The sequence below is a fragment of the Sturnira hondurensis genome, unplaced genomic scaffold (assembly GCF_014824575.4).
Source record: "Sturnira hondurensis isolate 20B ecotype Veracruz unplaced genomic scaffold, ASM1482457v3 Scaffold0021632, whole genome shotgun sequence".
Classification (NCBI taxonomy): Eukaryota; Metazoa; Chordata; class Mammalia; order Chiroptera; family Phyllostomidae; genus Sturnira; species Sturnira hondurensis.
The window spans coordinates 1,928,958-1,955,793 of NW_028094263.1; the positions used below are offsets into that span (position 1 = coordinate 1,928,958).

Here is a 26,836-nt window from a genome sequence, read left to right on the forward strand (position 1 = left end):
GGGGGGAGGCGAGAAGACTAGCGCCAATGCTTCAAAGCCCAACGACATATGAGAAAGTGACTCATAACTTGTTTGTTGGACCTGCTGGTTGTTGAGCTCTTGCCATGTGTGAGGTCTCACTGGCTGTCTTTCTCTTCCTTCTGTAGTCCGTGGGTATTTTGGGATCACAATGCCTCATGCTAATGGAGGGTGGGTGAAGTGTAGCCCTGTCTTATTTCCCAGGCTTCTCCTACATGAGGATAGAATAAACGAAGTAGCCCCTTAGATGCTCAGCCAGGACCCTCTGGTCAGGGCCTGATCTCCACCCTGCAGTCCATCTGTGCCAAGTTCAGAAGAGCAGCCAGCCACAAACACCTCACTTCCTGTGTCATCTGCTACCTTCTTCCTTCTCCTCACCCCTTCTTGTCCTTCTAAGAGCTGTCATCGTTCTCCTTCGGGTACCAGCAGTGGGGGGTTGCCGGTGTGGCCAGGTCTGAGCAGGGTTCCAGCCAGGGATACGAGAAAATAGCAGAGACAACTTGGTGAGCCTTCTGGAGAGGCGTTGGCAGGCGTAACTTCAGGTGCTTAGGGGTTGTGTCAACCATGTCAGCAGCTTCTTACCCTACCCCTCCTGTATCACCAGTGCTTATCACAGACCTGGCTTGTGGTGGGTGCTCAAAATCTGCTTACCGAAGGAATCAGTCCACTGCGGTGTGCCAGGCACCCTTGGCCACTCTTGGTTGGGTGTCTTATCTGTGGTCTGTGTGCTTCCCCCGCAATGCACAGACACTTGACTGCTGGTCCTCTGCTCTCAGAGTCTCCTCTCCCTGAAGCCATAAAAATGGAGCAGTTGGGAGACAGGGCCAAGTGGCTCTGGAAGATAGCACCTAAGGCTTCTTATCTCCGGTGTGTGCTGTTTTGTTTTGTTTTTTCCATTTGCCGTTGCCCAAGAACCAAAGCATCCGCCACTGATCAGCTACACAGTGAAATGGCCTGGCCCCGTGCCAAGGTACTTCACCAGGTGGTTGAGCCGCGGAGGCTGCTGCATGCGATGGGCCGATAATACCCCACAGTGCTGTAAACAGGACACTCCACCCTCCCGCAGCCACCCAGCCAGTGCCCCAGCAGCCTGCTGCTTTGTCACGGCCTGTCATGATACGGGCGGCTCTTCTCAGATAGGAGAGCCGATTGTCTTATTTCCCTCCCCGTTTCCCAAATCTGAGAGGGGTACTTTCCAGAAATGAAACCAGTTCATCTTCCAACCACAAGCAGCCGTTGGGCCTTTTCAATACTGCTTCTCCTATAACCATAATCACACAGTTGCAGAGCACATTCCACTACCCAGACCTTTCCGGTTTGCCCAGGAGGGATAAGCTGGTGAGTTCCTATTTCCACTACACTGGCTTGTGAGATTTCTCAGGGGGTGTTCTAACTGAGGTAGGTCTCAGTGGGTAGCACAACGTGAGTGCTGACCTGCAGCAGCCACTGCCCATGTCTACAGGCAGTTTTAGTCCCACCCTGGCCCCATTTAGTTATGGTGGTGTCCATGCTGGGTTAGACTGTCCCTAGTATATGAGGGGGCTCTGTGCATATGTGCACCTTCCTAGGGGACAGTGGTGGCTAGAACTCACCCTGACCTCTTTTCTAGGCAGCCTCCTCTTTCTAGGTTCCCTCACCCCCACCTTCAATCCTAAAGGATTGTGATGGAGGGAGGGGTTCAGTGACAATTGATTTGACCTAATCTAGCTGATGAGACTAAATTGTATTTGCATCTCATCTTCTGTTCTTTACAGCACCCCTTGGAGGGAATTTAGGCCCGATTGTGCTGCTGCTTGCCAGATGGGAGAGCAGGCCCAGGGAGGTTGCGTGATGTTGGCTGCAGTCACGCCACGGTGAGGGCAGAGCTGCCGTCAGAACGAGATCTCTCCCATCTGAGCACCCAGATATTTGGGGGCCACGCTGCTCCAGCCTGCAGCCCCTTGGAGGATGGAACAAAGCATGTCAGTGTCTGATTTTAGCTTCAGTTGGTATTCACTTAGAAGGAACTTGACACCTTTGTTTAGTCCTTAGTCAATTTTGGTGCCCAAATTAATAGGTGCTCCCCAAACCGTTTGGGATGAGGTTTTTGAAATAAGTGGTAGATTTTTTTTCCAGTGAAAATTTGATTTTTAAGTGCCCCCCCTTATTTTTCGGTTATAAAGGAAACATGCATTTTTAAAAAAGATTTTATTTATGTATTTTTAGAGAGAGGGGAAGGGAGGGAGAAAAAGAAGGAAAGAGACATCAATGTGTGGTTACCTCTCGTGTGCCCTGACTGGGGACCTGGCCAGCAACCCAGGCATGTGCCCTGACGGGATCGAACCAGCGACCCTTTGGTTCGCAGCCCACACTCAATCCACTGAGCTACGCCAGCCAGGGCGGAAACACAGCATTTTATTATCTCCTCCCAGGGGCCTGGACGTGCCAAGAATTTGGGGGTTTGGGAGGGGAGAGGTCCTTGCTGGGGCCTCTGAGACAGAAGGTAACTCTGTCATCTTGTGGCTGGCTAGGAGCTATGCCAATGCCCTGCACTAGGATGTGGTCAGTATAGAGATGGGGCTGAGGCCCAGCTGTCTCGTTCAAGGACAAGAAACTGAGGCAGGTCCTCTAGTTCAACTTAGCTGTCGTGAGACCCTTGCAGGTCTAGCCACGGGGTCTGGATTAGGGTGTTTGGTTTCTCCCCATGCCCGCTACTCTCTCTATCTCTTAACCCCTTCCTCCTTGCCTCCCCCCCTTTCCTTTTTTTTTTTTTTGGCATTTCTCTTTTTTAGTTTGTTTTGTTTTGTTTTGGTTGGTTGAGTTTGTTGTTGTTGTTGTTTTTCCTTGTTATGAAGGAGTAAGTCAGGACCCATGAAGTCCTCAGAATTTTTGTGAATAACTTTGGTCGGAGGTGGTCAGAAGGCACATAGAGATGACCAAAGTGGGTGTTTGGAGTCTCACATCAGATTCCAGGATTCTGGGTCTTCCTTGGCCGAGTGAGAGCTGACAGTGGAGTACCACATCGGATTGAGATTGGAGTCCTGCGCAGGGACGGGTGGGATACGAGGGGTAATAGGAACTGATATAAAATGAGTGTGGTTTAAGTTGTCCTCAGGAGGTAGCAGAATTCTTTACTCCAGGTTTCAAAGACTTCTTTAAAAAAAAAAAAAAAAGAACCAAAAAGCAAAAAAGGTCATTGCGGACTGCCAGGTCTGGCCTATCATCTCCTTCCCTGAAAAGGAGCTAAAGAGGCAGGTGTCCCCGCAGCCTCAGAGTGTATTCTTCATGCAGGAGGGCCCCGAGCCCCAGTGAACTGACATAGGAGGGAGGAGTCTTGGATTTAGGTTTAGGAATGCCTCTGACTTGCTGGGAGACTGCGTCTAATCCCAGACTGGGGTTCTCTGTGCCTTGGTTTCCCCCCCAGTCTTTCCCTAGAACCCTTGAAAGCTGATGGGAGAATAGATGATGATACACACAAGTACTCTGTGGGGATGGGGCGTGATTTGAGGGCTATAGGGCCCCAGGAGAGCACAGGCAGCCACTTACGCTGAGGGGCTGGGAGAGGCATCTCCAAGAAATCTTCCCCTGTCTCTTCTTTCTCAGCCCTGGTTTTGCCTTTGCACAGTGATGACGCCGCCGTTAGGAATCATGGTGTCCTGGCCTTTATATCAGTCTCTGCTCCTCTGTTTCCCACCTGTGTCTTTGCTTCTCTGTCATAATCTTGTAAACTTGCTTCTGCAGAGCCCCCACCTCCCCACTGGGCTCTTAAAGACAGCGTAGGAAGGCCACAGGGGACAGCATTCTGGTGTCTGCCTTGGCTGCCGACGCAGGTTAGAAGCTCCCAGAAGTACCATTGCTGATTGCTGCTTTTTGATCTTAAGCACAGAATGAGAAGATAAGTGGTTAAAAAGCTAGTGCAGGACAGGAAGTTGGGAACTGAACCCAGTGTGCCTGTCATGGATTTACTGGGCGACAAAGTGTCCAGTAAAGGGAAGGGACAGGGAAGAAAGAGGTTGGGCCATTTGGAGCCTCAGAGAGAGAAAGAGTTACATAGCTCTGGAGCCCTTATTCCTGGGGAGTGGGTTGAGCTTGGATATGCAGACAAACGTAGAATCTATGACATGATTAGAACAGGTTTGCCTTGCAGTGAGAGTTTTTTGATTTTATGCAAATACTTAGGCACCTGCCAATCACCAGCCCTATGCTTTCTCTAGGCACTGGGAGGAGGACAAAGATAAATCAGAGACAGTCCTTGGCTACAGGTTGTTTATTATCCAGGAGTTACAAATATAATATCTGTGATCTAGGGGATACAGTGATAAGTACCAGAAGGATACAAAGTGCTGGAGAAAATCAGAAAATCTTGAGACATTTCTCCCAGGGGATCCAGAAGGCTCTAGGGGTGGAGGCAGGTAGTTAGGCTGGTCTGCGTGGACAGATGGGATTTCAACCCTGGGCACGTCTGCAAACCTCAGAGGAGGGGATACCGGGGACCCGGGTGGGAAACAGTGTAGTGTGATTTGTCCAGGACGTGGAGACTCGGAAGAGGAGTGAAGTGTAAGGGACAGGTTGGTGGGACCAGAACATGAGGACTTCAACCACCATCTTTGGAAGAGGGCCTTTAAAGAGCCTTAACAGAAATATTAAGATCATTTAAAAGGGTATATTATAGGTCAATACATATTGATTTAGAAAGTGTTTATGATGTAAGGCAAAACCACATTGCAAAATGATTATGTACAGTATGATTTCGTTTTTTTAAGCATACACACAGACGTGCAGAAGGCAAGACCGAGAAGGGTAGTATCCTCATAGTATCAATGAGTCCTTCTGGGTGTTGAGAGCTGAGGGTTTTTTTGTTCGTTTGTTTATATTTTTGCATGTCTTGACTTTTCCACAATTTATACATACTACTTGTGTAATTACAAATCATTTTAAATTTGTTTTAGATTAGCACATACTATATGATGGCTGAGGGAGATGACTTAAAATATGCCAGGAATTAGAGAAAAACTGAGACTAAAAGTTGTCCGTGCAGTATTATTTATGATGTCCCAAATGGGAAGGGAAGAGACACCTGCCACAAATGTCCAATAATATGGGAATGGCTGAGCACACTATGTATGGCCACCTGGTGGAATATTATATAGTCATTAAAAATGAAATGTAGACTGTTGATACTTAGAAATTGGTATATGAAATGGATAGAACATAGAGTACATTTCATATTGATTACAACTGTCAAAATGTACAAGTATGTAAATACTTAGATGGATTTGGGGAACATAGATTGTATTATCATTGTTTTTTTACTGTAGTAAAATATACATAACATGAAATTTACCTTTTCAGCATATTTTATTTTTCCAACTCGGGCATTACGCACGCTCACAGTGTTGTGCCACCATCACCACAATCCATTTCCAGAATGTGTTTGTCTCCCCGAGCAGAAACCCGGCGCCCGTGAGACGATAACCCCCAGCACTTCTTCCTAAGTCCCTGGGAGCCTCTGTTCTACTCTCTGTCCCTGTGAATCTGCCTGAGTGCAGTCGTACAGTACTCGCCCTTCTGTGTCTTATTTCACTTAACACAGTATCGGAAGTTTCATCCACGTTGTAGCATGTATGGGGATTCCATTCCTTTTGGAAATGAACATCTCATGGCATGTGCACGCCGTATTTTGTTGATCCATTCATCTGCTGATGGACACTTGGGTGTTTCCACCCTCTCTCTATTGTCAGTAATGGAGTTATGAACGTGAATGTACAAATGTTTCTTTGAGACCCCGTTTTCAATTCTCTGTGTATGTACCGAGAAGTGGGACTGCTGGGTCATATGATGATTCTGTGTTTAACTTTTTGAGGAACTGCCAGCCCGTTAGTGTCTTTTTAAATGTAAAGCTCTTCGAGTTTATTTATATCTTCAATCCCCAGTTCCTTTTGCTGTGCTTAATGCACACGTGAATTTTCAAGGGATTAGTACAGATGTGAAAGCGTTTCACTCTGTGTAAAGGGGAGAGTCTTACAGATCTGAAGTCAGGACAGCATTTTGAATGTGGCCACGGAAACCCCAGCCCACCCAGATAATTGAAACTTAGAGATGATGCCAGAGCCCTTACATGTTGTCACCAGTCTCCACTTTTCCCTTCTCCCAGAACACTTTGGCCAAGGTAAAAGTAAAGCGAGTGCATTTATAATTGCTTTATTTTTGTCCCATTTAGCCAGAGGTCTGAGATAGAGGAGAGAACCAGAAGACTTGGCTAGTCCACTAAGCTGATACCTCAGTCCTGGACAACTGAAAGTCATTACTACATCATTCATCTCAGGCACCTAGGTTCCCTGGGGCTGACCATCCCTGCAGGGAGTATGAAGGGTCCCTCCGTCAGTTCACTGAGTTTGTGCAGTACTTAGGGGCCCTGTGATGAGTGCTGGGTGGAGGGAGAAGGGCAGGAGATAAGAGATAGAGAAAACTTTGTTTTTATCCACTTGGAGTGTTCCCTCTCTAAAGATGGGAAACAGCCCTGCTCTCAGGAAACTCAGAATGGAGCTCTCAGGGTTCACAGTTCATCGGTCGTTAGGAACAGGACAGAGATGGAGGACACGTATATAAAGTCACCCCAGTCCAGAGTAAAATGGTATAAATTGTTTCCCGTGATGACAGCCAGCTGGTTAGGACAGGAGAGCGCTCCACAGACTGTATGTGCTTTTATGGGCAGCTTCGAATCCCTTCAGGAGGGGGTAGTACAAGGGAAGGGGTGGCGCTGAGGTGAGGCTTCCTGGAAGAGAGAAGGTTGGTTTCCATGTCTCTTTCCACCATGCTGATGTCAAGGGGCATGCTGTGCTCTCTTCCAGCCAGCGTCCCGTGTTCGGTGGCCCCAGAAAAGCCAATGTGTAGGCCTCAGCCTCCCCAGGTCCGACGTACATTCTCCCTGGACACCATCCTCAGCTCGTACCTTCTGGGCCAGTGGCCACGAGATGCTGATGGGGCCTTCACCTGCTGTACCAATGACAAGGCCACCCAGGTAACCCTGTATTCTAACTGGGTAAGAGATGCGGACGGGGGGTCGGGCTGGCTGAGGAACAGGCCTTCAGTCTGCTTACCAACTCTCAGTCCTTGGAATTATCTTCATCATCTAATGTTTACCAGCTGGGTTTGTAAACCTACGTGAAAAAGAGCTTGCATCCCACCTGACAGGTGGGAGAAAGAAGCCAGTCTGGGTTTTTCAGTATGGCGTGAGGATTCATGCGTGGGTAAGCAAGAGTTGATTTTGGAATTTATTGTAGATTTTTAAAAATGAGATCTGCCTTGTTAAAATTAAACTGAGGCCAACATTCGATCGCTTTTGCATTCCCCAGACAACTGGCAGAGGCGGCCCGAGAGGGCGCTGAGCCAGGGCTGATCTGACCGGAGCAGCAGGAGTGGCAGGCTCTCAGGTGGCAGGGCGCCGACCCCTAGTTGGCATCCCCGTCTGGGGTCCCAGGGGACGCCCTGGAGTCCTGCAGAGCCTGGGTCCCCCTTCTCTTCAAAAGATGACAGTCTTTTCATTGAGAATCATAAAACTCGGAAGCAGTTGCCGCAGACTGTCCAGTCCATTTGTCAGTTCCTGAATAAGATCGTGTTAGCCTGAGCAAGAAGTCATCTTAACTATGAACTTATAGGAGATATTTTTACATCTGATTCAGGACTTCAGCAGTCTTAGCTGTTTGTTAGGTTGTTAAGAGTCAAATCTTCCCCCTTTTAGTGGGGTTTAAACCCGTTCCTGTTCAACTTCAGAAAAAATGAGTTGTTCTCAGGAAGGAGGAGGACATGGCTCAGAGTCAAAGCAGCGTCCTGGGGGGTGTTGGTCAGGCCAGTTCTTCCTTTACGGGGGCCGGGGGCCGGAGGGGGGGCAGAGATGGAGGGCTCATGCCCACTCGGCCTGCCCGTAGGTGGGGTGACAGCCAAATGCGAAAGTGTTTTGTGCACTCGCTTTGCCATACCTCCCCTTCGGAGCACATCACGTCAGTCCCTTTCTTTTATTTATTTTTTTATTGAGCTCCATTTTCGAATGTTGTTAGTGAAAGTCTGAATGCCCAGTACTGTTCTTGGCATGTTGAAGTGAAGAATAAGGAAATGAGAACAAGATTTGGCCTCTGCGTCTGGATGCCAGTTCCATGAAGGCCAGTGAATAGAGCGCCAAGGAGTGAGACGGGCCAAACGTCTGGCACATTTCAAAGGAGGGGAATTCTCCTGGGAATGCCCTGCCTTGAACTTACAAGGATTTACCGCAGTCGAAATGGATGGTTCTCTTTACATCTAAGAATAGAACGTGAAGGGAAAGCACACTGCAGGTGGCGGACAGAGCAGGTCTTCTTCCCAGGAGCCCTGGGCACTCTCTTTCCCTGTACCCTTGGAGAAGGGCAAGTAGGATAGGTTATGCGCTCCCCTCACAGGCCCGGAGGGCACACCCCTTTCTCACTTGAGAGGAGCGTTTAGCCCAAATAGTGTATGTAGTCCAGGAGGGCTTTGTGGACGAGCAGGACTTGAGGTTGTTTCAAGTGTGTAAGCTCACAATCGCATTGCTTTTTTCCTGACGGCAGGCTTCCGTGTAGCCTGTCTGTCACTCCTGCTGCCAGCCTTCTAGGAGGCCTCTGTCCCACCCCTCAGGTAGCATGCGCTTTGTCAGCCCAAGGCCGGGTTGGCCGCAGATGTTCCCTGGCTGGATGTGGAGGTGTGGGCTCTAGGCTCTGTGTTGCCGTTCAGGTTCCAGCTGCAGGCCAGATCTTTTATATAACAAGTCTGGGCTTCTTGCCACAGCAAGACAGAGGTCAGCGATGCGCCTCCATGGGTCTGGCAAGGCCGGGCTGTGCAACTTTCCTCTTTCCCTGGGATGGGCTCCAGCCCTCGAGGAACTCTTAGCAACCTGTCAATATTATGGCTGCAGCCAGGAGGTGGGAGAATTCTGATCAACGTGGGCATCCAGTATGCCTACAAAATATGCGCTCTGCCCATCTTGCATTCCTGGCCTTCTGGGAGTTTTTGCTTCTAAGGTTTGGGATCCATTCAAATTCCTACTTGAGTCCCTAGCCTGGCACAAGCTCCCTTCTTCCACACTTGTATTACACCATGGCAACCTGAGGCTCTCCTGGCATCTCCCTACTGAGCATGGGTGTACCACCCAGCACAGACTGGAGATGAGGGAGAGTTTTTATCAGGAAGGTGCAAAGGAGGGTGGGGAAGGGAAGAGGAAAGGTGGGGAGATGGGATCTACCAAAGTCCTTGGAAGCTTTTAAACTGTTAAAAATAGATCAATGCCTTAATTCTTGTGAACTGAGGGGGCCTCTTCCCACCCCTACCGCATTTTCTACCCTTTCTTCTCCAGCCACAGTGGCATAGTACGTCTACTGTATCAGGCTGGCCCTCATTTCTGCACTTTGACTTTTCCCCCTGCACCTCTCACTGCCCCGCCAAGCCCCTCACCCCCACCAAATCCAGAGCAAGCAGCTGGAATGCGTGTTTGGAGATCACACCAGCCTTGGTATTCCTGGGGGCCTGCTTTGCAGTGAAGGCAGGAAGCCATTGTTCGACTACGTTCTCTGAACCCCTCTCGAGCAAGCAAGGGCCCGTCCATGGCAAGTGAGTTTCAGACCTGGGCAGTGAGCACAAACATCTGCCATTCAGGTGGCATTTGTGAGGCTTCCTCACAAGGCGGAAGGTGGAGTCAAAAACTCTCCGTTCTCCAATATGTCAGGTTGCCAGCAGCCCCAGGATCCCCTCCCTGGCTTAGCTGTGATTAAAGCTCTAGGCAGGCACAGAGTGTAGCACAGGTAGTTCTCAGGCAATTTACAGTGTGACAGGGAGAGCTGGGGTACCCAGGTGTTCGGGGCAGGGGAGGGAGAGGGGTGGGTGGGTCTTATTGGGCAGCTGATCGTTCTAGGAGGGAGAGGAGGTGTGAATGTGGTGACCGGGGAAGGGGTGTCTGGAGTCACTGTATGTTCTGGGGCAGGATGAGCAATGGGAGAGGGATGATGACCAGGCCTCCAGAGACCAGCTTGGTGGGTACAAGGAAGAGCTCGGGTGCAGCAGGAACTGGACACAGCGTGGCCAGCTAGCCAGGGAGAATGAGGAGGGCCCCAGCATCTGGATAACTGTCGGGACTCTCCAAATCAACCTGAATATGTTTTCTCCTCCGTGGACCACCCTCCCCCCCCGGGTCAGCTGGTAAACCAGAGCCGGCCGTCTGTGCTTTGGGCTGGCCTCTCCTAGTGGCTGAGCTCGGCTAGGGCGGTGATGGCACCACATGCCAGTTGCGGTCGCCTTTCTCCCTTGTTGCTCTGCAAAGCATTTGAGTCTTCGTACACTCTTCTGGAGGGAGGAAGTGGTCTCACCACAGCTGGAATGACTGTTTGAGCAAAGTTCCCCTGCTGGTGTTCTCATCCTGCAGACAGATGGGACCCTGGGTACCTGCTCTGCCTCTGCACCCACCCCCGCCACCATCCCATCCTCTACTTTCTCTGCATGTTCCAGGTGAGGTGGGGAAATCTCTATGACAGACTTTTTTCTTTAGGCCTCACTTACCCTTGGGGGGAGGGGGGGCAAAAACAGCATAAGGCCTTGACAAGCCTCATGGAGTGTCCTGAAGGCCAGGAGCGGAGGTGGCATACTTTGTTTGGGAAGACTTCCCTTTCTGGGACCCGCCCTCAGTGCGGAAGTCTTCCTCCTTTCCCAAGCCAGGGCCGCAGCATTTAGCGATGACACACAATTCGGCCTGCTCACCACGGGCCGGCCCCTGTGGTGTGGGGGCCTGGGCACAGCGCCTGCTTTCCAAACTAATGAGCGGGGCCAGTTGTGCAGCATGTGGTGTGACAGCAGCATAGAATGTTTGAAGATGGGTTCCTGGTGGAAAATGTGAGGGCTACACAGTCACTGTGGGGCCAGAGACGATGGCCTTGGCCACCTGCAGCCAGAGTTCTCAGAGCTGACCAGCAGACCCCCCTCGGAGTCTTTCCTGTCTCTGCCTGGCCAGAGACCCAGGGGGCTGGTTTTCTGTTTGATTTCCTTTCAGCATGTAGTTACTGACCCTGTGTACTAGGCTGGGCGCCATACTGCCCTGCGCTGTGCACAGGTGTACTGGGTGGTGTTCCCAGGGCCCAGCTGGGCTCCGCCAGCATCACTGGAGACAACTCAACCAGGACTCTTCCTGTCTCAGAGTCCAGGGAGAGACTTAACTGGGTGGAGGGCAGAGAAACAGACTGTAGTTGGGAGGGATTTTCAGCTCCATCTGGCCCCTGCCACCTTGTTCCATCAGGCTGCTCTTTGGAAACCTCTCCTCCATCCCTGTGCCCAGTTAGCCTTCCACGCATTGCTCGGGGACTCTGGCATACTGGCAAGGCTTCCGTGGTCCAACCCACAGTCACGTTTGCGTGATCCGAGCATCATCTGCACAGTTGGCCAGCACCACTCACGGCTAGTAATTAGCCCTGCGAACTTCAGCTGCTCCCTCGGGGCCAGGGTGTTCGAGCAGATCTGTTCCGGTGCTTAAGTCCCTTTGACAGACATGCCTCTGGCCGGCCAAGCTCCAGCTCTACCCCGCTTCCAAAAGATCGTCTGGAACAACCTCTTACAGTGCTGTCGTGTCATGTGGCTTGGCCCCTGTCGTGCTGTGAAGGGGAGTGCTTTGAAGGATAGCCTTCAGTAGCTGTGACTTCTCTGTGCTCCAAGGAGCCCTTGGCTCAGACCTCTGTGATGAGACCCAAAGGAAGAGGGGGCCGTGCACCCAGTGATGCTGAAAATAAGGGGGAGGGCCTGGTCCCCACTCTTGGCGCACTCAGTTCAGTTGGATGGGCCGAAGACCGCACTCGTGCATGTGCCCGCCTTAGGAATACTCGAGGCCCAAATTATAAACAGCTTCAAACACAGTATAACCTAGTGTATTAGGTACCAAAGCTGCTGTAACAAATTACCTCAAACTTAGTGACTCGAAACAACAAAAACATATTCTCTCACAGTTCTGGAAGCCAGACATCCAAGTTCCATTTCACTGGGTCAAGATCAAGGTGCTGGCAAGGGCTGCCCTTTCTCCAGAGGCTCTCTGGGAATCCAGACGTCTTCCAGCTTCTGGTGGCTGCCAGCGTTCCTTGGCTTATGGCCACGTCACTTCAGTCTCTGCCTTCATGGTCACCTTGCCTTTTCTTCTGTGTGTCTAATCTCCTGCTGTCTGTCTCTCATAAGGACACTTGTAACAGCACTTAAGGCCACTCAGATAACCCAAGATAATCTCTCCACCTTAATCATATCTGCAAAATTCTTCCCCCCTAAGGTAACGTATACAGGTCCCAGAGATTACAACCCGATACTTTGGGGGACCATTTTTCAATTTGTCACACCTAATAACCTCATCTGTTGCTGCACCCCAGCTCGCTCTGCTCCAGCCACATGGCCCTCCTCATCATTTTCAGATGTGTCAGGCTTGCTCCTGCTTCAGGGCCTTGGCACCTGCTGTGCCCTTCGTCTGGATCGCTCTTCCCTCGGGTGGCCATGTGGCTCACTCCCTCGTCTCCTTCTCGTTTTTCTTCAGACATTAGCTTTCCCCCGAGACTTCTGGACATTTAAAGTTATGTCAGTGCCTCCTCCCCTTTCCCTGCCTCACCATCCCCGGACCTTTTCTTTGGTGTATTTTTCTCTTTAGTATTTATCACGTTGAAACTGTGTCCCCAGCTAGAAGGTCAACTCAAAGGGGATGAGGAGTTTTGTTTTTCTGTGCATTGTGGTGTCCCCAGGGCCTGGAACAGTACCTGCCACACAGTTAGCATTCAGCAGCCATTGACTGAATGCAAGAGTGAGGAAAAGGAGCTGGGTTTGCCTGGGGCGGGGCAGAGAGCCCTGTGTGGAGAGGACAGCCCCTGGGAGGGAGGGCGAGATGGTGACATCTACGGCCACAGCGGGGTGTTGAGGCAAGGCGATGGCCTTGGTAGCACAGTTTGCAGAGTAGGCGGCGGTTGCTGGGAGATGTTGCTGAGCAGAGAGAGCAGGGGGTAAAATGGATTGAGATGAGGTGGTTCTTGCCACCATGAATTTTCACACCCTTTCTAAACCCCAGCGTGAGCCTGCGTTTCTCCTCCCACCCCCCACATATTGCACAGGAAAGAAGGCACTTGAAGAGGTTGCCAGAGATGCCAGTAGAACTGGTGGCAGCCTGTCTGTGACTGGTTTTGCCTCTCACCACCCACCTGCGAGTACAGTATCTTCCCGGAGGAGGGGAAATAGGCTCATCACCCTGGCCTTTGTCATCTCTCCTCCGTAGGGTCTGCCACCTTTTTAGAGACCGCAGGCCAGTGTGGGACCTGGCACTTCAATCAGCAGATCTAGTCATCTAGGGGTTGACTTTGGAGTCCTGGAAGGAGGAGTCTCCAGGCCTCCGCTGGGCCAAGGGGCCTGTGGGAGAGGTGGGCTTCCTCCTCACTTTCCAGTCAGCTCCCGTGTGGAGAGATGGAGGCATTTGGAAGGAGACAGCAGCTTCGTGTCCACAGACTGGCAGGGCCAGCTTCACCTCCAGGACTCTGGGGGGTGGGCCTGGAGGGTGCGTGGCCTGCTCTTTTTCTAAAGGAGGGCGTTGTGGGGGATGGATTTCTGACCCTCTCCCCGTGGTGCTAGCCTCAGTGAAGGAAAGTAGGGCCTTTGCTTTGCCCGGCTGTGTCGCACGGCCCAGCAGAGGTTGGTCTGGTCTGCCAGCAGCTGAGAGGAGGGGGAGCCCAGGAGCCCGGGCCCATGGTGGCCCCTCTGCAGCAGCTGTCACACGGGGCGCGCTGCTCCCACAGCCCTGCTCGGACTGCCCTACCGAGCTCTTCTTAGCAGCTGTTGGGTGTTGACTTGTTGGGTTTTCTCTCTTTTCCTCCCCCTTTTTGTTTGCAGCAGCCTCTCAGGGGAGGTTGCAGATCTGTTGGAGGAGACGGTTCCCAGGCCCTCATGCTTTTGGCAGCCTGTGCAAAGAAGCTAGAGAGGAACTGGTTCCACTGGCGCACATTCCCCCTTGGGCCCCTCCCTGGGAATGGAAATAGGGATGTCAGCGGCGGTGGGGAGAGATCTTGTCCTCCTGCTTCGTGCTTAGAGCCAACAGCTTCCTCCCTCGGGTAGGGGCTCAGGAAGTGGGTCTGCAGACTCCCCCTGCCTCCATCTTGGGCCAACTCTGTCTTCTGTGCAGCAGGGGAGGGTGCAGGCAGACTGACAACCCTGTTCTCACGAGGGGCAGAGCAGGGCCCAGGAGAAGGAGCTGTGATAAAGCCAAGAGGGGTCAGGAGTCAGTACTGGGTTCAGAATTCTGGCTCCCTCCTTTCTGAAAATGGTGCCTCCCTTGCACATGCAGGAGTCTCCCCACCCCACCCCCCAGGCATGGACTCTGAGCACTGGGAGAAACCGGGGAACAGCCTGAGGCACTGCCCTGCACCCACATCTCCTGCTTTGGTCAGGGATGGAGGGATGGGGATCTCTGTTGACCTTTTTTCCTGCTTTACTGATGAATGATTCCTTGATAGAGACCTGTCTAGTAACTTGTTTTCATTGGGCTCCGAGGAACCTGGGACTGTGCCAGGTGCTCGGAGGGTACGAGAAGCGAGGATGCCTGTGGATCCTGGGGCCTGTGCGCCTCTGGAGCTGGTGGGGATGGGAGGGTAGTGCTTGTGCTCACCGTTGGGGAGCACTGGGGAGAGCCAGGCCTGTCACCCGTGTGTAAAGTCACAAGAGAGTCAAGAGCAGCTTGGCCTCACTGGCTCGTCAGGGAAGGTTTCCTGGAGGACGGTGATTGGGAAGAGGAAGTGCAGGTGGGTGGGGGGAGCCTGAAAGAGGCACAGAGGCCAACCTCATTGAGGAGGTTGAGGAGCTGATGACAGAGAAGACTTCAAAGAGCCACTGCCTCTGTCCACTAAAGGGCATGTCTGCCTCCCCTGAGCCTGCCTGAGAAACTTCTCTGTCTCATGGGGTTCCTCTCCCTGCAGACCCCACTGTCCTGGCAAGAGCTTGACGGCGAGCAGGCCAGCTCCTGTACACACAAGCGCTCAGCGTCCTGGGGCAGCACAGACCACCGCAAAGAGGTAACTGCCCCTTTTGACTTTCTGGCCAGAGCTGTTGCCTCTTGTCTGCCCTCAGCGCCTTGTGGGCACCTGCTCCAAAGCAGACTCATGCTTCCAGTCTCCACCCAGCCTTTGCTTAATGAGATGGCTCCTTCACAGCTGCTTCCCAGCCTCCTGGTGGCCAGGCCTTTGGAGCCAAGACCCTCCTGCCAGCAGGGACTTGGCCAGTGACTGCTGGTGCCCTCCAGCAGCCAAGCACAGGGTAGGGAGCCCCATTGTTCTCACTTTACTTGGAGGTTGGATCCAGATAAGCGGTTCAGAGACTGGAGAGAGATATGGAGTGAGTTCCTGGGAGCTGAAAAGCTGCAGCCGCATGTCCTGTTATACTTAACTGTTCATCCTGCCTCTGCTTGACAAGAAGGAAAAGATAGTTATTGCTCCCAAGCACTTTTTTTAAAAAAGATTTTATTTATTTATCTCTAGAGGGGAAGGGAAGGAGAGAAGGAGAGATATATCAATGTATGGTTGCCTCTTGTGAGTCCCCCTGCTGGGAACTGGCCTGCAACCCAGGCACGTGCCCTGACTGGGAATCAAACGTGTGGTTCGCAGGCCCACGCTCAATCCACTGAGCTACACCAGCCAGGGCTCCTAAGCACTTTTTGGCACCCCTTTTCTCTCAGGAGGGTCCCAGGCATTGAGGTTGAGTAGAGAAAGCCATAAACAGGAATTCCAGAGCTCCCGCACCAGTTCCATCTGCCATGCTGTGGGGTAGTGCCTGATGGGGACCAGTAGCCAGGAGTCGCTCTCCACCCCTTTTAAGGGAGAGCCACTTCTGCCCTCTTGGTTGCAAGAACAGAGAAAAAACATGAAGTGTTTCAGTCCTAGTGGAAAACACAAGGCATTCAAAGTTTGTAATGATCAGAGCAAGCCGCCATTTGCGGGAAGCATGGAGTTGTGGCTGAACGGTCCCCGATGGTGACTCCAAAAGCACCGACCTTCTCTTTGGCGGTAGGTGCATATTTCATGGCTGTGGGCAGCAGATCTCCCCGCTGAATTCCATTTAACTCGGGCCTTTATTTATTGAATTACTTTATTTTTAAATTTAAATATTTTGTTGTTTATGCCAGTACAGTTGTCCCAATTCTTCCTCCTTCACTGTCCTCCACCCAGTCCCTCCTAGGCCCACACTTAAATAACTCTGTCTCCTGAGCATTTGCCAGCGGAGGCAGGCAGATCCAGAATCCCAAATGTGACGGGGATGATGTGCAAAATCGTTGGTGATGATCCATAACTGCTACAGGAAGTGGGAGTTGGGACCGAATCTGATATTCCTCCTCTGGAGCTGGCTCCTGGCTCAGTGCAGTCTGTGTTAAAATGGGGGGAAATCCTTCCATCCTTCCTGGTCTCGGGGCCTTTGAGGTAGTCCTGAGTGTACCTGGGGGGTGAATTCAAAAACATCATTTTTATTAATAGAGAGTAGTATTCCATGCCTGTGGAACTGATGAAAGACAAAAAAGCGTTTCAGTGTTGTGTGTTTTAAAGTTTGGGGGAACTGGTTCACCTGTGGAATGTGTGGTAATCTGAAAGCTCAAACAGTTGAGTTAACCAGGTGCCCAGCTTACCCGACGGGCCTATCCTCCCAGCTCCAGCACTGCTGAGGCATCGTGGAATGGAAAGTTAACTGCCATCTCCCTTCTGTGCATGTTCACGGGCCTCTGGTGGAGCCACACCTGGGAGGAGGGACCCGGTGCACTTTCGCTTTGCTTCACCTGCCTCCCCTCTCCCTTTCTCTGGGCCTCCAGATTACCAAGTTGAAGCAACAACTGCAGAGGACGAAGCTGAGCCGCAGCGGGAAAGAGAAGGAGCGGGGCTCCCCTCTCCAAGGGGACCATGCAGTGCGGGGAACACTGAGGGTACGTTCCCCCTGCCCCGCCCTCTCCCCGTTGTCACCCTCCGCAGCCCCCACCCACCCACCCACCACATGGGCAGAACCTCTCCAGTTGAGCAGCAGAGCCCTATCACACTGCATGCCCTGTGGCCACAGGGGTGCCCAGTTGAAGCTGTAGTGCAGACTTGGACTTGGTGAATGACATTGGAAAAGCGTCCTACTGTTCTGATTTCTCTCTCCTCTACCCTCATCTTTACGATGAGGCTGTGATGCCCCTGCAACCTTTAAAATCATCAGACCTCTGAAAGCTCTGACTTCTGGAGAAAACCACACTGAGTAGACCTACTGCAGTCAGTGACTGTACCCAGCCCTCCTTGTCTCACTTGGTGTTGCCGTATAGATGTGACCATTACCCCCCGGGCAGAACCGACAATGGTCAGGGTTTGGTGGGTTTCAGTGAGTGCTTCATCTGCTCTTTCCTCAGGCGTCGCCTCCCAGCTTCCCCTCGGGGTCCCCTGTCCTTCGACTTAGCCCGTGCCTGCACAGGAGCCTGGAAGGGCTCAACCAAGAGCTGGAGGAAGTGTTTGTGAGGGAGCAGGGTGAGGAGGAGCTGCTGCGGGTGAGTGGGGCCCAGGGGCACTGCCAGGCAGGCCAGGCTGGGTCTGGGGGGAGGTGGGACTCTTGCCCTCTGGGACTCACAGGCCACGGCTACAGTAGAGCTGGGTGGCTGTACCTGGGAGGCACTTTGAGGTGGTGAGTTGACAGAGAAGGAGCAGGGGTTGGCAGAGAGGAGGGTCCCAGAAAGGAAGAATGAGCAAGACACCATTCTTCAGCCAAAGCACCAGCCCACTGTTCCACGTACTTGGCCCTGGGACTGTCACCCCCGTGCTCAGTTGAACCCACCCCATTGCTGCGTTACCGCTTCCCTTCCCTGCACCCCTGCCTGGTGGCACACGTTCATCATCCTTCATGCCCAGGTCCCCTGTGCAGCCTTGCTCCCTGCCCCACTCCCAGGCAGAATCATTCACTGCCTGTTCTGCAGTCTCAGGCACGTTTCCATACTGATACAGTGCAACCAGGGAATGCCAGTTGGCAGTATTAATACAGTTCTTACGTGCACACCTCTCGGTTTATAATCTACTTGCTGGTTGATTTTAAATTTGCATGTATGTAGGACTTTATACCCACCCAAACACGCACAGAATTTGGTGAGCTGTGGGTACAAGCACCATCAAATGTGAAGGGAAGGGAGGGGTATGTATTTATTTATTTTAAGATTTTTATTTTTTTTATTTTTAGAGAGAGGAGAAGGGAGGGAGAAAGAGAGAGAAACATCAGTGTATGGTTCCCTCTAGAGTGCCCCCACTGGGGACCTGGCCCAAAACCCAGCCATGTACCCTGATTGGGAATTGAACCAGCGACCCTTTGGTTTGCAGCCTGTGTTCAATCCCCTGAGCTACACCAGCCAGGGTGGGAGGGATATTTAATACACAACAATGATCTGCATATGTGTCCTGCAGCTGTGTCCCGGTGGCTGACACACAGAAGGTCCCTGCCCTTGTGAGGCTTATGGCCTGGAGGGGTGCCACACTGAGAAACCATTCAAATAAATATAGAATTATAATTGATCTGCAGGTACTGTGAGAGAAAAGGATGAAGAGCTAGGAGAGAAATGGGAGGGGCTTTCTCTTAGATTGGCTGGGGTCGGAGGGTTCTGGAGTGACATGAGGAAATGGTGTCCTGTTGTCGCTGTGTGTCCTGATTGGAGGGTGACAAGGGCAAAGGGAGGAGCCCGACCGTCCCCGAAGCTCTGCAGGCCTGAAGAGGCAGGCCTGAGAGTCATCACCCGCCCTTTCCCTGGCAGATCCTTGATATCCCTGATGGGCACCGCGCCCCAGCTCCCCCCCAGAGTGGCAGCTGTGATCACCCCCTCCTCCTCCTGGAGCCTGGCAACCTCTCCAGCTCTCCCTCCATGCCCCTGGCATCTCCCCAGCCTCTGGGCCAGGCCAGCCGTGAAGAGCAGCGGGGTGCCATTGAGGAGCTGGCACCCGTCCCCAGCGACAAAGGTAAGCTGAGGAGGCCGAGGCGACAGGACCTGCTCGGAGCGCGGTGGCATCTCCACTCCCTTTTCTGTCTCTAGTCAATTTCAGACCTGGCATTTTTATTTGTCAGCCAACTAGAATATCTTTGCGAGTCATCTTTATTTTGTGCATTATACCGGTAATAATAATGGTCCTTGATATTGATTCTGATTTATTATTTACATATAGTCCCTGTTTCTACACTTTTATTGAATCCTCACTGTGATCCAAAGAAGCGCTCCCTCCCATCCCCATTTTTGGCTGGAAAGCCCTTGAGTCTGTTTAGGTGTCTGTGGTACCCATTATGAGCGATAGGTCTCAAGGTGGCTATACGTGCCCGTGGTCACTTAGTTTGACCCGGAAGGAGACCCAAGCTCTCTGACTCCGAATCTCAACTTTCGGCTGTGCCCTGCTGCATCGTGCACAGGACCGGCTGTGGGCCCTGCTCCCGGTAGTAATGACCCTCACCTTATAAAGCGTTAGGGCCTGTATCGCCTCATTTGATTCTCACAGCAACCCCATGCAGTAGGCTGGCCAAGGGCATGCTCTAACCATACACAGAGGTAAACAGAGCAGAGAGTAATAAGGGATAGATGTGGGATAAATACAGATAAAGTCAATATTTGCAACCTAGGCAAAGTACATTAGCTGTGTGAAAAGCAAGGGGAATCTTATCCGATGAGTGGGGTTGAGTAAAGACTGCTTCTCTGAGTCGGTGCAAGAGCTCTTCCTGGAAGAAGGGGTAGATTTTCAAGGCTGTGGAGAGGAAGAAGCTGTGGTATGTTGCCAGGCAGGGCGGTGAAGCCTTGAAAAGGCAGAGAGACATAGGAGTTCGGGTTCCTTATTTAAGTCCGAGGCTTGGCGTTGCAATCACTGTTTATCTCCTGGGGATATAAATTGGTATTAGACCTGATTTTCCCATCAATTCAACTGTATTGGGGTTTTTCAGGGGGGGGCATTGGTCTATGTAACAGGATATGTATTTTTGTAAGCTGCCTCAAAGATCTTTTTTTAAAAATTTTTTATTTATCTTTAGAGGGGAAGGGAAGGAGAGAAATATCAATGTATGGTTGCCTCTTGTGAGTCCCCTGCTGGGAACTGGCCTGCAACCCAGGCATGTGCCCTGACTGGGAATCGAACCGCCATTGTGTGGTTCGCAGGCCCATGCTCAACCCACTGAGCTACACCAGCCAGGGCCCTCAAAGATCTTTTAAGGTAGCATATAGACAAACAACCTGCCCCCGACCTCACCATGTCTGCCAGCCTCTTCCCTTTGCACCCGGGCCTGAGCCGAGCATGGTGCCCTTTCCTTTCGGCTCCACTGGCCTCAGCCTTGCTCTGTTTGCAGCCTCCTCTCCAGGCCACCCAGCCTTCCTTGAAGATGGCAGCCCATCTCCGGTCCTTGCCTTTGCCTCCTCCCCTCGGCCCAATCACAGCTACGTCTTCAAACGGGAGCCCCCGGAAGGCTGTGAGAGAGTGCGTGTGTTTGAAGAGGCCACGTGAGTACACCAGAGGGAGGGACGGGCGTGGGGAGTTAATTGGCCCTGTGTTGTCCCGCCTGACAGGCCCTGCTTCAGTCTTGACTCTCTCTCCCGTCCTAGAGGTACTGTCAACTCTAGATTATTGGTACTGCAGATTTTCCACCATCAAACTTGTTGACATTACCTACTCTGAGCACTTAAATCTTTGCTTATCATTATCTCCATAGAAACCTGCTCTCTGCCCACATGCCAGCTGCAAGTGCAGCAGGAGCTGGAAAGGAAAGAGCTCTGAAACCTAAACCCTTTGTTTCTTCTATTTTTTTCCACCCCTGGGGAAGGTGTGAGAATTTGCCAGACCATAATCAGAGAGAGAGAGAATATATTAGCAGCTCCTGTCAGGTAGAGATGAGAAATGCCTCGTCCCCCGCTGGGGGGCAGAGGGACTTGAACAACTTTCTGATTGCTTGTGAGTCACATCTGTGCCCTGCAGCTTCAGTGGTTCCGGTGTCATAAGTGTCCAGACAGAAGTTTCCAGTCCTACAAGTAAGAGGACTATGGAATATTCCCGAGCCCAACTGGACAGTTCAGAAGCCGTTCTCCCGTTCATCACTGCATTCCCTGCCAGCCTCTTCAGAGAGGAGCGCGAGCCGGCCTTTCCACAGCCCACATGTCCAACTCCTCTGATAGGTGCCCTAAGAGCTCATTTCGCCCTCTCCCTCCCCACTACCCCCAGCAGCTTTAGTATCATTAAGGCAGATCCTCCATGGAAGGTGTGGTTTCCACAGTAGTCAGGAAGTTGAATCATGGTGTATGCATGGACATTTAGCTGGGACAGGGTTTGTGACCCTGCGGACTCGATTCATATCTAAGGTAAGGAGAGGACAGCCCACGGTATGGGCAGGAGGTACATACATACCCCAGAGTAGGAGTTAAGGAGAGAACCAGAGCCACTGGCATGTTCCTTGCATCATCACTGTTGCCTGGTGTCTTTCTAGAACTCTGGGGCTTATGGAGGGAAGAGGCCAGTGTGTGTAGCAGACTCTGGCCTCTTGTGCCCTCCCCTAGTCCACGTTATAGCTGAGTAATTACAACCTGGAATGCTCATGGAAATTAGGTGGCTGCTTGTCGTGATTCTTCTGTAGACTCAGAAGAGGTCTTAAAGTCATCTTGTCCAGCCTTTTACCCCAGTGTCTGCCCTTTAAGACAGGAGCTGATCTATCACTTACTTTCTAAGGTGGACATTCCCAGCTCATCGGGGTCTCTTCATTGTGTCAGCCTCACTGCTGGGAAGTTCTCATGTTTAGTGATTCTTTTACCACAGTTCCCTCTTCCTGCTGCTGACGCTGAGAGATGGCCTGGAATTCCCAGCGGGGCCCTGGGGCTGCTCAGGGTTATCTCAAACATCACTTGGTCACCTTCCCCGTGTGCGCCTGCACACACCGAGAGCATCCCCTCCCCTGCCCATTCCTGACCCTCTATAAAATAAGGTCCTTTTGAACCCTCTTGGTCAGGGGACACTTTGTCAGTGGGGAATCCTCTGGACCCCAGGCCTGCACTTCGTTCCACCTCTTACTCCATGCCAACCTCTGTCCTCTTCCTCGTGCCTCCCTCTTCTTCCTGGGTTTGGAATTCTTAGAATCTACAATGGAAATGGTTACCAATTTATTAAGCTACACACTGAATACATTTTTCTGTATGCATAGTATACTTAAAGAAAAAGGTAGTCGATGGGACCCATTGGCGATAGAGCTCCCCCATCTTCCTGCACATTGGTCTTCTCACCCAGAATCCTCACAACCAGCAGGTTGTCGGGCTCTTTCCCCCTTGACACGTGCAGTTATACACTTCTTTTTTAAAAAATATATTTTATTGATTATACCATAACAGTTCTATTCCCCCCCTTCAATCCCCTCCACCCGTACCCTCCCTCCCCCACCATTCTCCCCCCCCCTTAGTTTATAACCACATGTCTCAAGTTCTTTGGATTCTATATTTCCCCCACTATTCTCGCCCTCCCCCCTATTTTCTACCTACCATCTATGCTATTTTCTGTGCCTTCTCCCCCCTTCTCCCCCTCCCACCCCCCTGTTTCTAACCCTCCATGTGTTCTTCATTTCTATGGTTCCACTCCTGATCTAGCTGTCCTCTTGGTTTGCTTTTGTTTTAGGTGTGGTTGTTAATAACTGTGTGTTTGCTGTCCTTTCACTGTTAATATTTTTCATCTTCTTTTTCTTATATAAGTCCCTTTAGCATTTCATATAATAAGGGCTTGGTGCTGATGAACTCCTTGAACTTGACCTTATCTGAGAAGCACTTTATCTGTCCTTCCATTCTAAATGAAAGTTTTGCTGGATAAAGCAATCTTGGCTGTAGGTCTTTGGATTTCATGACTTGGAATACTTCTTTCCAGCCCCTTCTTGCCTGTAAGGTCTCTTTTGAGAAATCCGCTGACAGTCTGATGGGTACTCCTTTGTAGGTGACTGTCCCCTTATCCCTTGCTGCTTCTAGGATTCTCTCCTTCATTTTAGTCTTGGCTAATGTAATTATGATGTGCCTTGGTGTGTTCCTTCTTGGGTCCAACTTCTTTGGCACTCTCTGAGCTTCCTGGATTTCCTGGAAGTCTATTTCCTTTGCCAGACTGGGGAAGTTCTCCTTTATTATTTGTTCAAATAAGTTTTCCACTCGTGGCTGTTTCTTTCCCCCTTCTGGTACCCCTATAATCCGGATGTTGGAACGTTTAAAGATGTCCTGGAGGTTCCTAAGCCTCTCCTCATTTTTTTGAATTCTCATTTCTTCATTCCTTTCTGGTGGGATGTTTTGTTCTTCCTTCTGGTCCATTCCATTGATTTGAGTCCCAGTTTCCTTTCCATCACTATTGGTTTCCTGTGCATCTCCCTTCATTTCAATTAGTTTAGCCTTCATATGTTCCTCTAATTTGTGACTATAATCTACCAGTTCTGTGAGCATCCTGATAAATAGTGTCCTGAATTGTGCTTCTGAGAGGCTGGCAATTTCTCGGTCGCTTAGAGTAATTGGCTCTGGGACTTTGAGTTCTTCTTGCGCCATGTTTCGGGTTGCTCGTGCCTGTTCCATAGCAGGATCAGAGCCCTAAAGTGTTCACTAGAACAGGGCAACTAAGTCGCTGGGTTATAACGTTGTATGTGGGGGCGGGGTCAAAGAGGGACTCTGGCGTCCTGTCCGCCGCCTGCTGCCACAGCCCTCACCAGTGCCGCAGTTGCTGCCGTCACCGGGCCCACGCGTTTCGTCCCACTGCACGCGAGTGTGCCACCACTGTCAGCCCTCGCTCCCTGGTGCCTGCGTGGTCTGTCTCACTGTGCGCGAATATGCGCCCGCGGTCTGCCTCGCACCCCAACTGGTTCCCGTCTGCCTGCGCGCCTGGGTCGGGGGCCCTGTCCTGCCTGACCCTGCTCGCTGCTGGCTCCGCCCCTCTTACCGTCCCGCTGAACGGTTAGATGTAGTCGGACTTCCGTATAATTCAATTTTCTGTCCTTTGGTTGTGTCTTTGTTTCTCCAAACCTTTGTTGTATTCAAACTTGGTTGTGGGAGAAGGCACAGTGTTTCCACCTATGCCTCCATCTTGGCGGAAGTCCTCTTTTTTTTTTTTTATCATATGGATTTGTTATTCTAGAACTCTCTAATCTCACCTTTTATCTTTTCATTTCCCCTACGTGACCAGAAGGGTAGGGATGATTCTTCTCACATTAGAGGTGAGACAGTTCAGGCCACGACCGGGACCAAGACTACATGGCGAGTTAGAACTTACATCTGATAAGGCCTGGCTGCTCGTCTCTCCCAGCAAAGGCTTTGAGATTCACACCTTTCCAGTGCGCTCCAGAATGAGATTCTTAGGATGGTACGCTTCGGTGGGGGCCAACTTTTACCTTTAGGGGGCATTTAGCAATGTCAGGAGACATTTTTGTTGTCGCGGCTTGTGGGGGTGGGGTGCAGTCAGTTGCTACTGGCACCTAATGGGTAGGGGCCAGGGATGCGGTTAAACACCCTGCAATGCTCAGGACAGGCCAACAGCTGGAGATTATCCAGCCCAAAGTGTCGGTGGTGCTGAGGCGGAGAAGCGCTGCTTCAGACCGTACCAAGTCTTACAAAGCCACTGCCTGGATGTCTGCTTTGAGGGAAGGGGTCTGCCCCCAAAACACTGTTCGCCGATGAAGAGAACCCTTAGTCTCTGTTAAATCACATGGTCAGGAAGTTCTTCCTGTCTAGCTTCAATCCCTCCTGTTTCTGGCTACAGTAGATTTCCTGTTGTTTAGCCATCTTTCTAAAATGTGAAGAGCTCAGTAGCTTATCGTCTTTTGGTGGAATTACTGTGCGGTTTGAACAGAGACTTAGCTCCTCTCCTCCCCAGACGCTGGGACGTCTCTCATCTCTTCTCACTGGTTGTCTGTGTGTGCGCGCACATGTACATCTGTGTTTCTTTGTCCATGCTCCAGGTCTCCAGGTCCTGACCTAGCCTTCCTGACGTCCTGTCCTGACAAGAACAAAGTCCACTTCAACCCGACCGGCTCGGCCTTCTGCCCTGTCAGCTTGATGAAGCCCCTCTTCCCCAGCATGGGCTTCATCTTCCGTAACTGCCCCTCAAGCCCGGGGTCCCCCCTTCCTCCTGCCAGCCCCAGGCCACCGCCTCGGAAGGATCCAGAGGCCTCCAAGGCCTCCTCGCTGCCTTTTGAGCCGTGGCAGCACAGCCCTCCCTCAGAAGAGCCCGTGCTTTTCCAGAGCTCCCTGGTGGTCTGAGGGCCCCACCCCCACCGCCTTTCCATGGAGACCAGTGCCTTGGTGGCAGGCCCGTCCCTGGCTCCCCTGAGGTGGGCGATAAAGGAGCCCTTCCCTCTCAGCCTTCGAGCACTTTCATTTATTGTGTCAAAGCCCTGGGTCCTCTTTCTGACGGACACTGTCCCCTCCGAATGGGAGGGGACCTGCCTTCTCCACTAGCAGCTGGGCAGCTCACAAGTCACACCTGTGTTCTTGCCACCTCTCTTACTTGGTGGAAAACTCACCCAGAAGGTCTTGGGTCCCCCACCCCTGGCGTGTGTCCAAGGGACTGTACATGGGTCCTTTGTCCTGGTCATGGAGCAAGCTGGCCGTGATCAGTGGAAAGAGGACACCACAGATTTCTTTCCCTCCCCTCCAAGGACACAGAAGAGGAGACCTGAGTACAGACACCCGCCGTCCTCCCAGCCTCCATCCCCACACTTCCCTCTCATTGGAGGAGTTGACCAAAGCAGCCCTAAAGGGCCTAACACTTGACCAATCCAGCTGCTGGCAGAGGGGGAGCCTAATGTTTTCCCAAGTGGCATTTTCCTCTTGCTCTCATCCTGACTAAGATTGTCTTATGCAGCAGCCCAGCCCCAGGGAGGGGGGAGGGGGGAGAGCTGGCACTCCTCTCGGTGGCAGTGGTGACTCTGTGCCCTCTACCTGCCCAGGGTCGGGCTGGATTAGAAAAATGCCTATTTTTCTTGTATCAATGTAGAAACTCTATTTTCTCCCAAAGACACTATTTTTGCAGCTGTTTGAAGTTTGTATATTTTCCGTACTGCAGAGCTTCACAAAATTGAAGAATGTTAATGTTCAAGTTTTCTTATCCTGTGTTTAGAAGTTGTTGTGTTTTTTTGTTTTTTTGTTTTTTTTTGCAAATCTTGTTGTTAATAGACCAAATAAATAAGTATTCCCAGCAGCTTGTGGTTCTGTTCAATATTTGGGGATGGGGAGTGGGATGGAGATTGAGGGTATTATTTTGATCACTTCATCCTTGTCTCTAAGAGGAGCCTTTACTTAACACATAACGATGTAGATGAACAGAGTCCCTGTCTCAACCCGCTAGGCTTTGGTTCTGTGCGTGGACACATGAACAGTAGGTCCATGGAAAGGCTGTTCAGAGCAAAGAGTGCGGTAACGAAGTCATTCTTTCTTGAGTGACTCTGGAAAAGCTCCCTAGGGGGGATGGGTCTCAGAGATGAGGGTGACCAATGGGAGACAAGTGGACATTGTGGGTGCTTCTTGACTAGAAGAAACTTCTTGTCCTGCTGCTACCTATCACCTATTACAGGGCCAGTCCTGGAGAAGCTCTTAGGCTTTTGGAGGAAGTGGGAAGGAATAAGCACCCCAACATTCTGAGGGGTGTTTTGCAATTTACAAAGCATTTTCACAAAAGACACATTAATCTCCTTTGGATGGATGAAAGAAAAGCTGACTACCCCAAGGGCGGTGATTGTAACTACAATGGCAGCCATCTGAAAGACCTCAAGACAGACTCCTAAGGCTGCTGTCCCCACTGCAAGTCGTTGGCTTGGTAAACATCAGATAACCCTA

The 26,836-nt window shown here is 51.4% G+C and overlaps 1 protein-coding gene across 5 annotated transcripts in view; it reads left to right on the top strand.

Moving 5' to 3' along the window:
• FAM117A (family with sequence similarity 117 member A) overlaps positions 1–26,156 on the top strand; it is a 65,955-nt gene extending 39,799 nt beyond the window's left edge. For 3 of the 5 annotated variants that reach the window (XM_037033278.1, XM_037033276.1, XM_037033274.1), the window contains exons 2-8: positions 6,849–7,018; positions 14,967–15,062; positions 16,844–16,954; positions 17,414–17,548; positions 18,794–18,995; positions 20,359–20,509; positions 24,961–26,156. In XM_037033278.1, coding sequence (XP_036889173.1) covers positions 6,884–7,018; positions 14,967–15,062; positions 16,844–16,954; positions 17,414–17,548; positions 18,794–18,995; positions 20,359–20,509; positions 24,961–25,261 — 1,131 coding nt within the window. In that variant the 5' untranslated portion in view covers positions 6,849–6,883 and the 3' untranslated portion in view covers positions 25,262–26,156. Of the gene's footprint in view, positions 1–1,191; positions 1,357–6,003; positions 6,167–6,848; positions 7,019–14,966; positions 15,063–16,843; positions 16,955–17,413; positions 17,549–18,793; positions 18,996–20,358; positions 20,510–24,960 lie in introns of those variants that run through there. The other 2 variants (XM_037033277.1, XM_037033275.1) reach the window with 2 other exon arrangements.
• Positions 26,157–26,836: the final 680 nt, after the last annotated feature.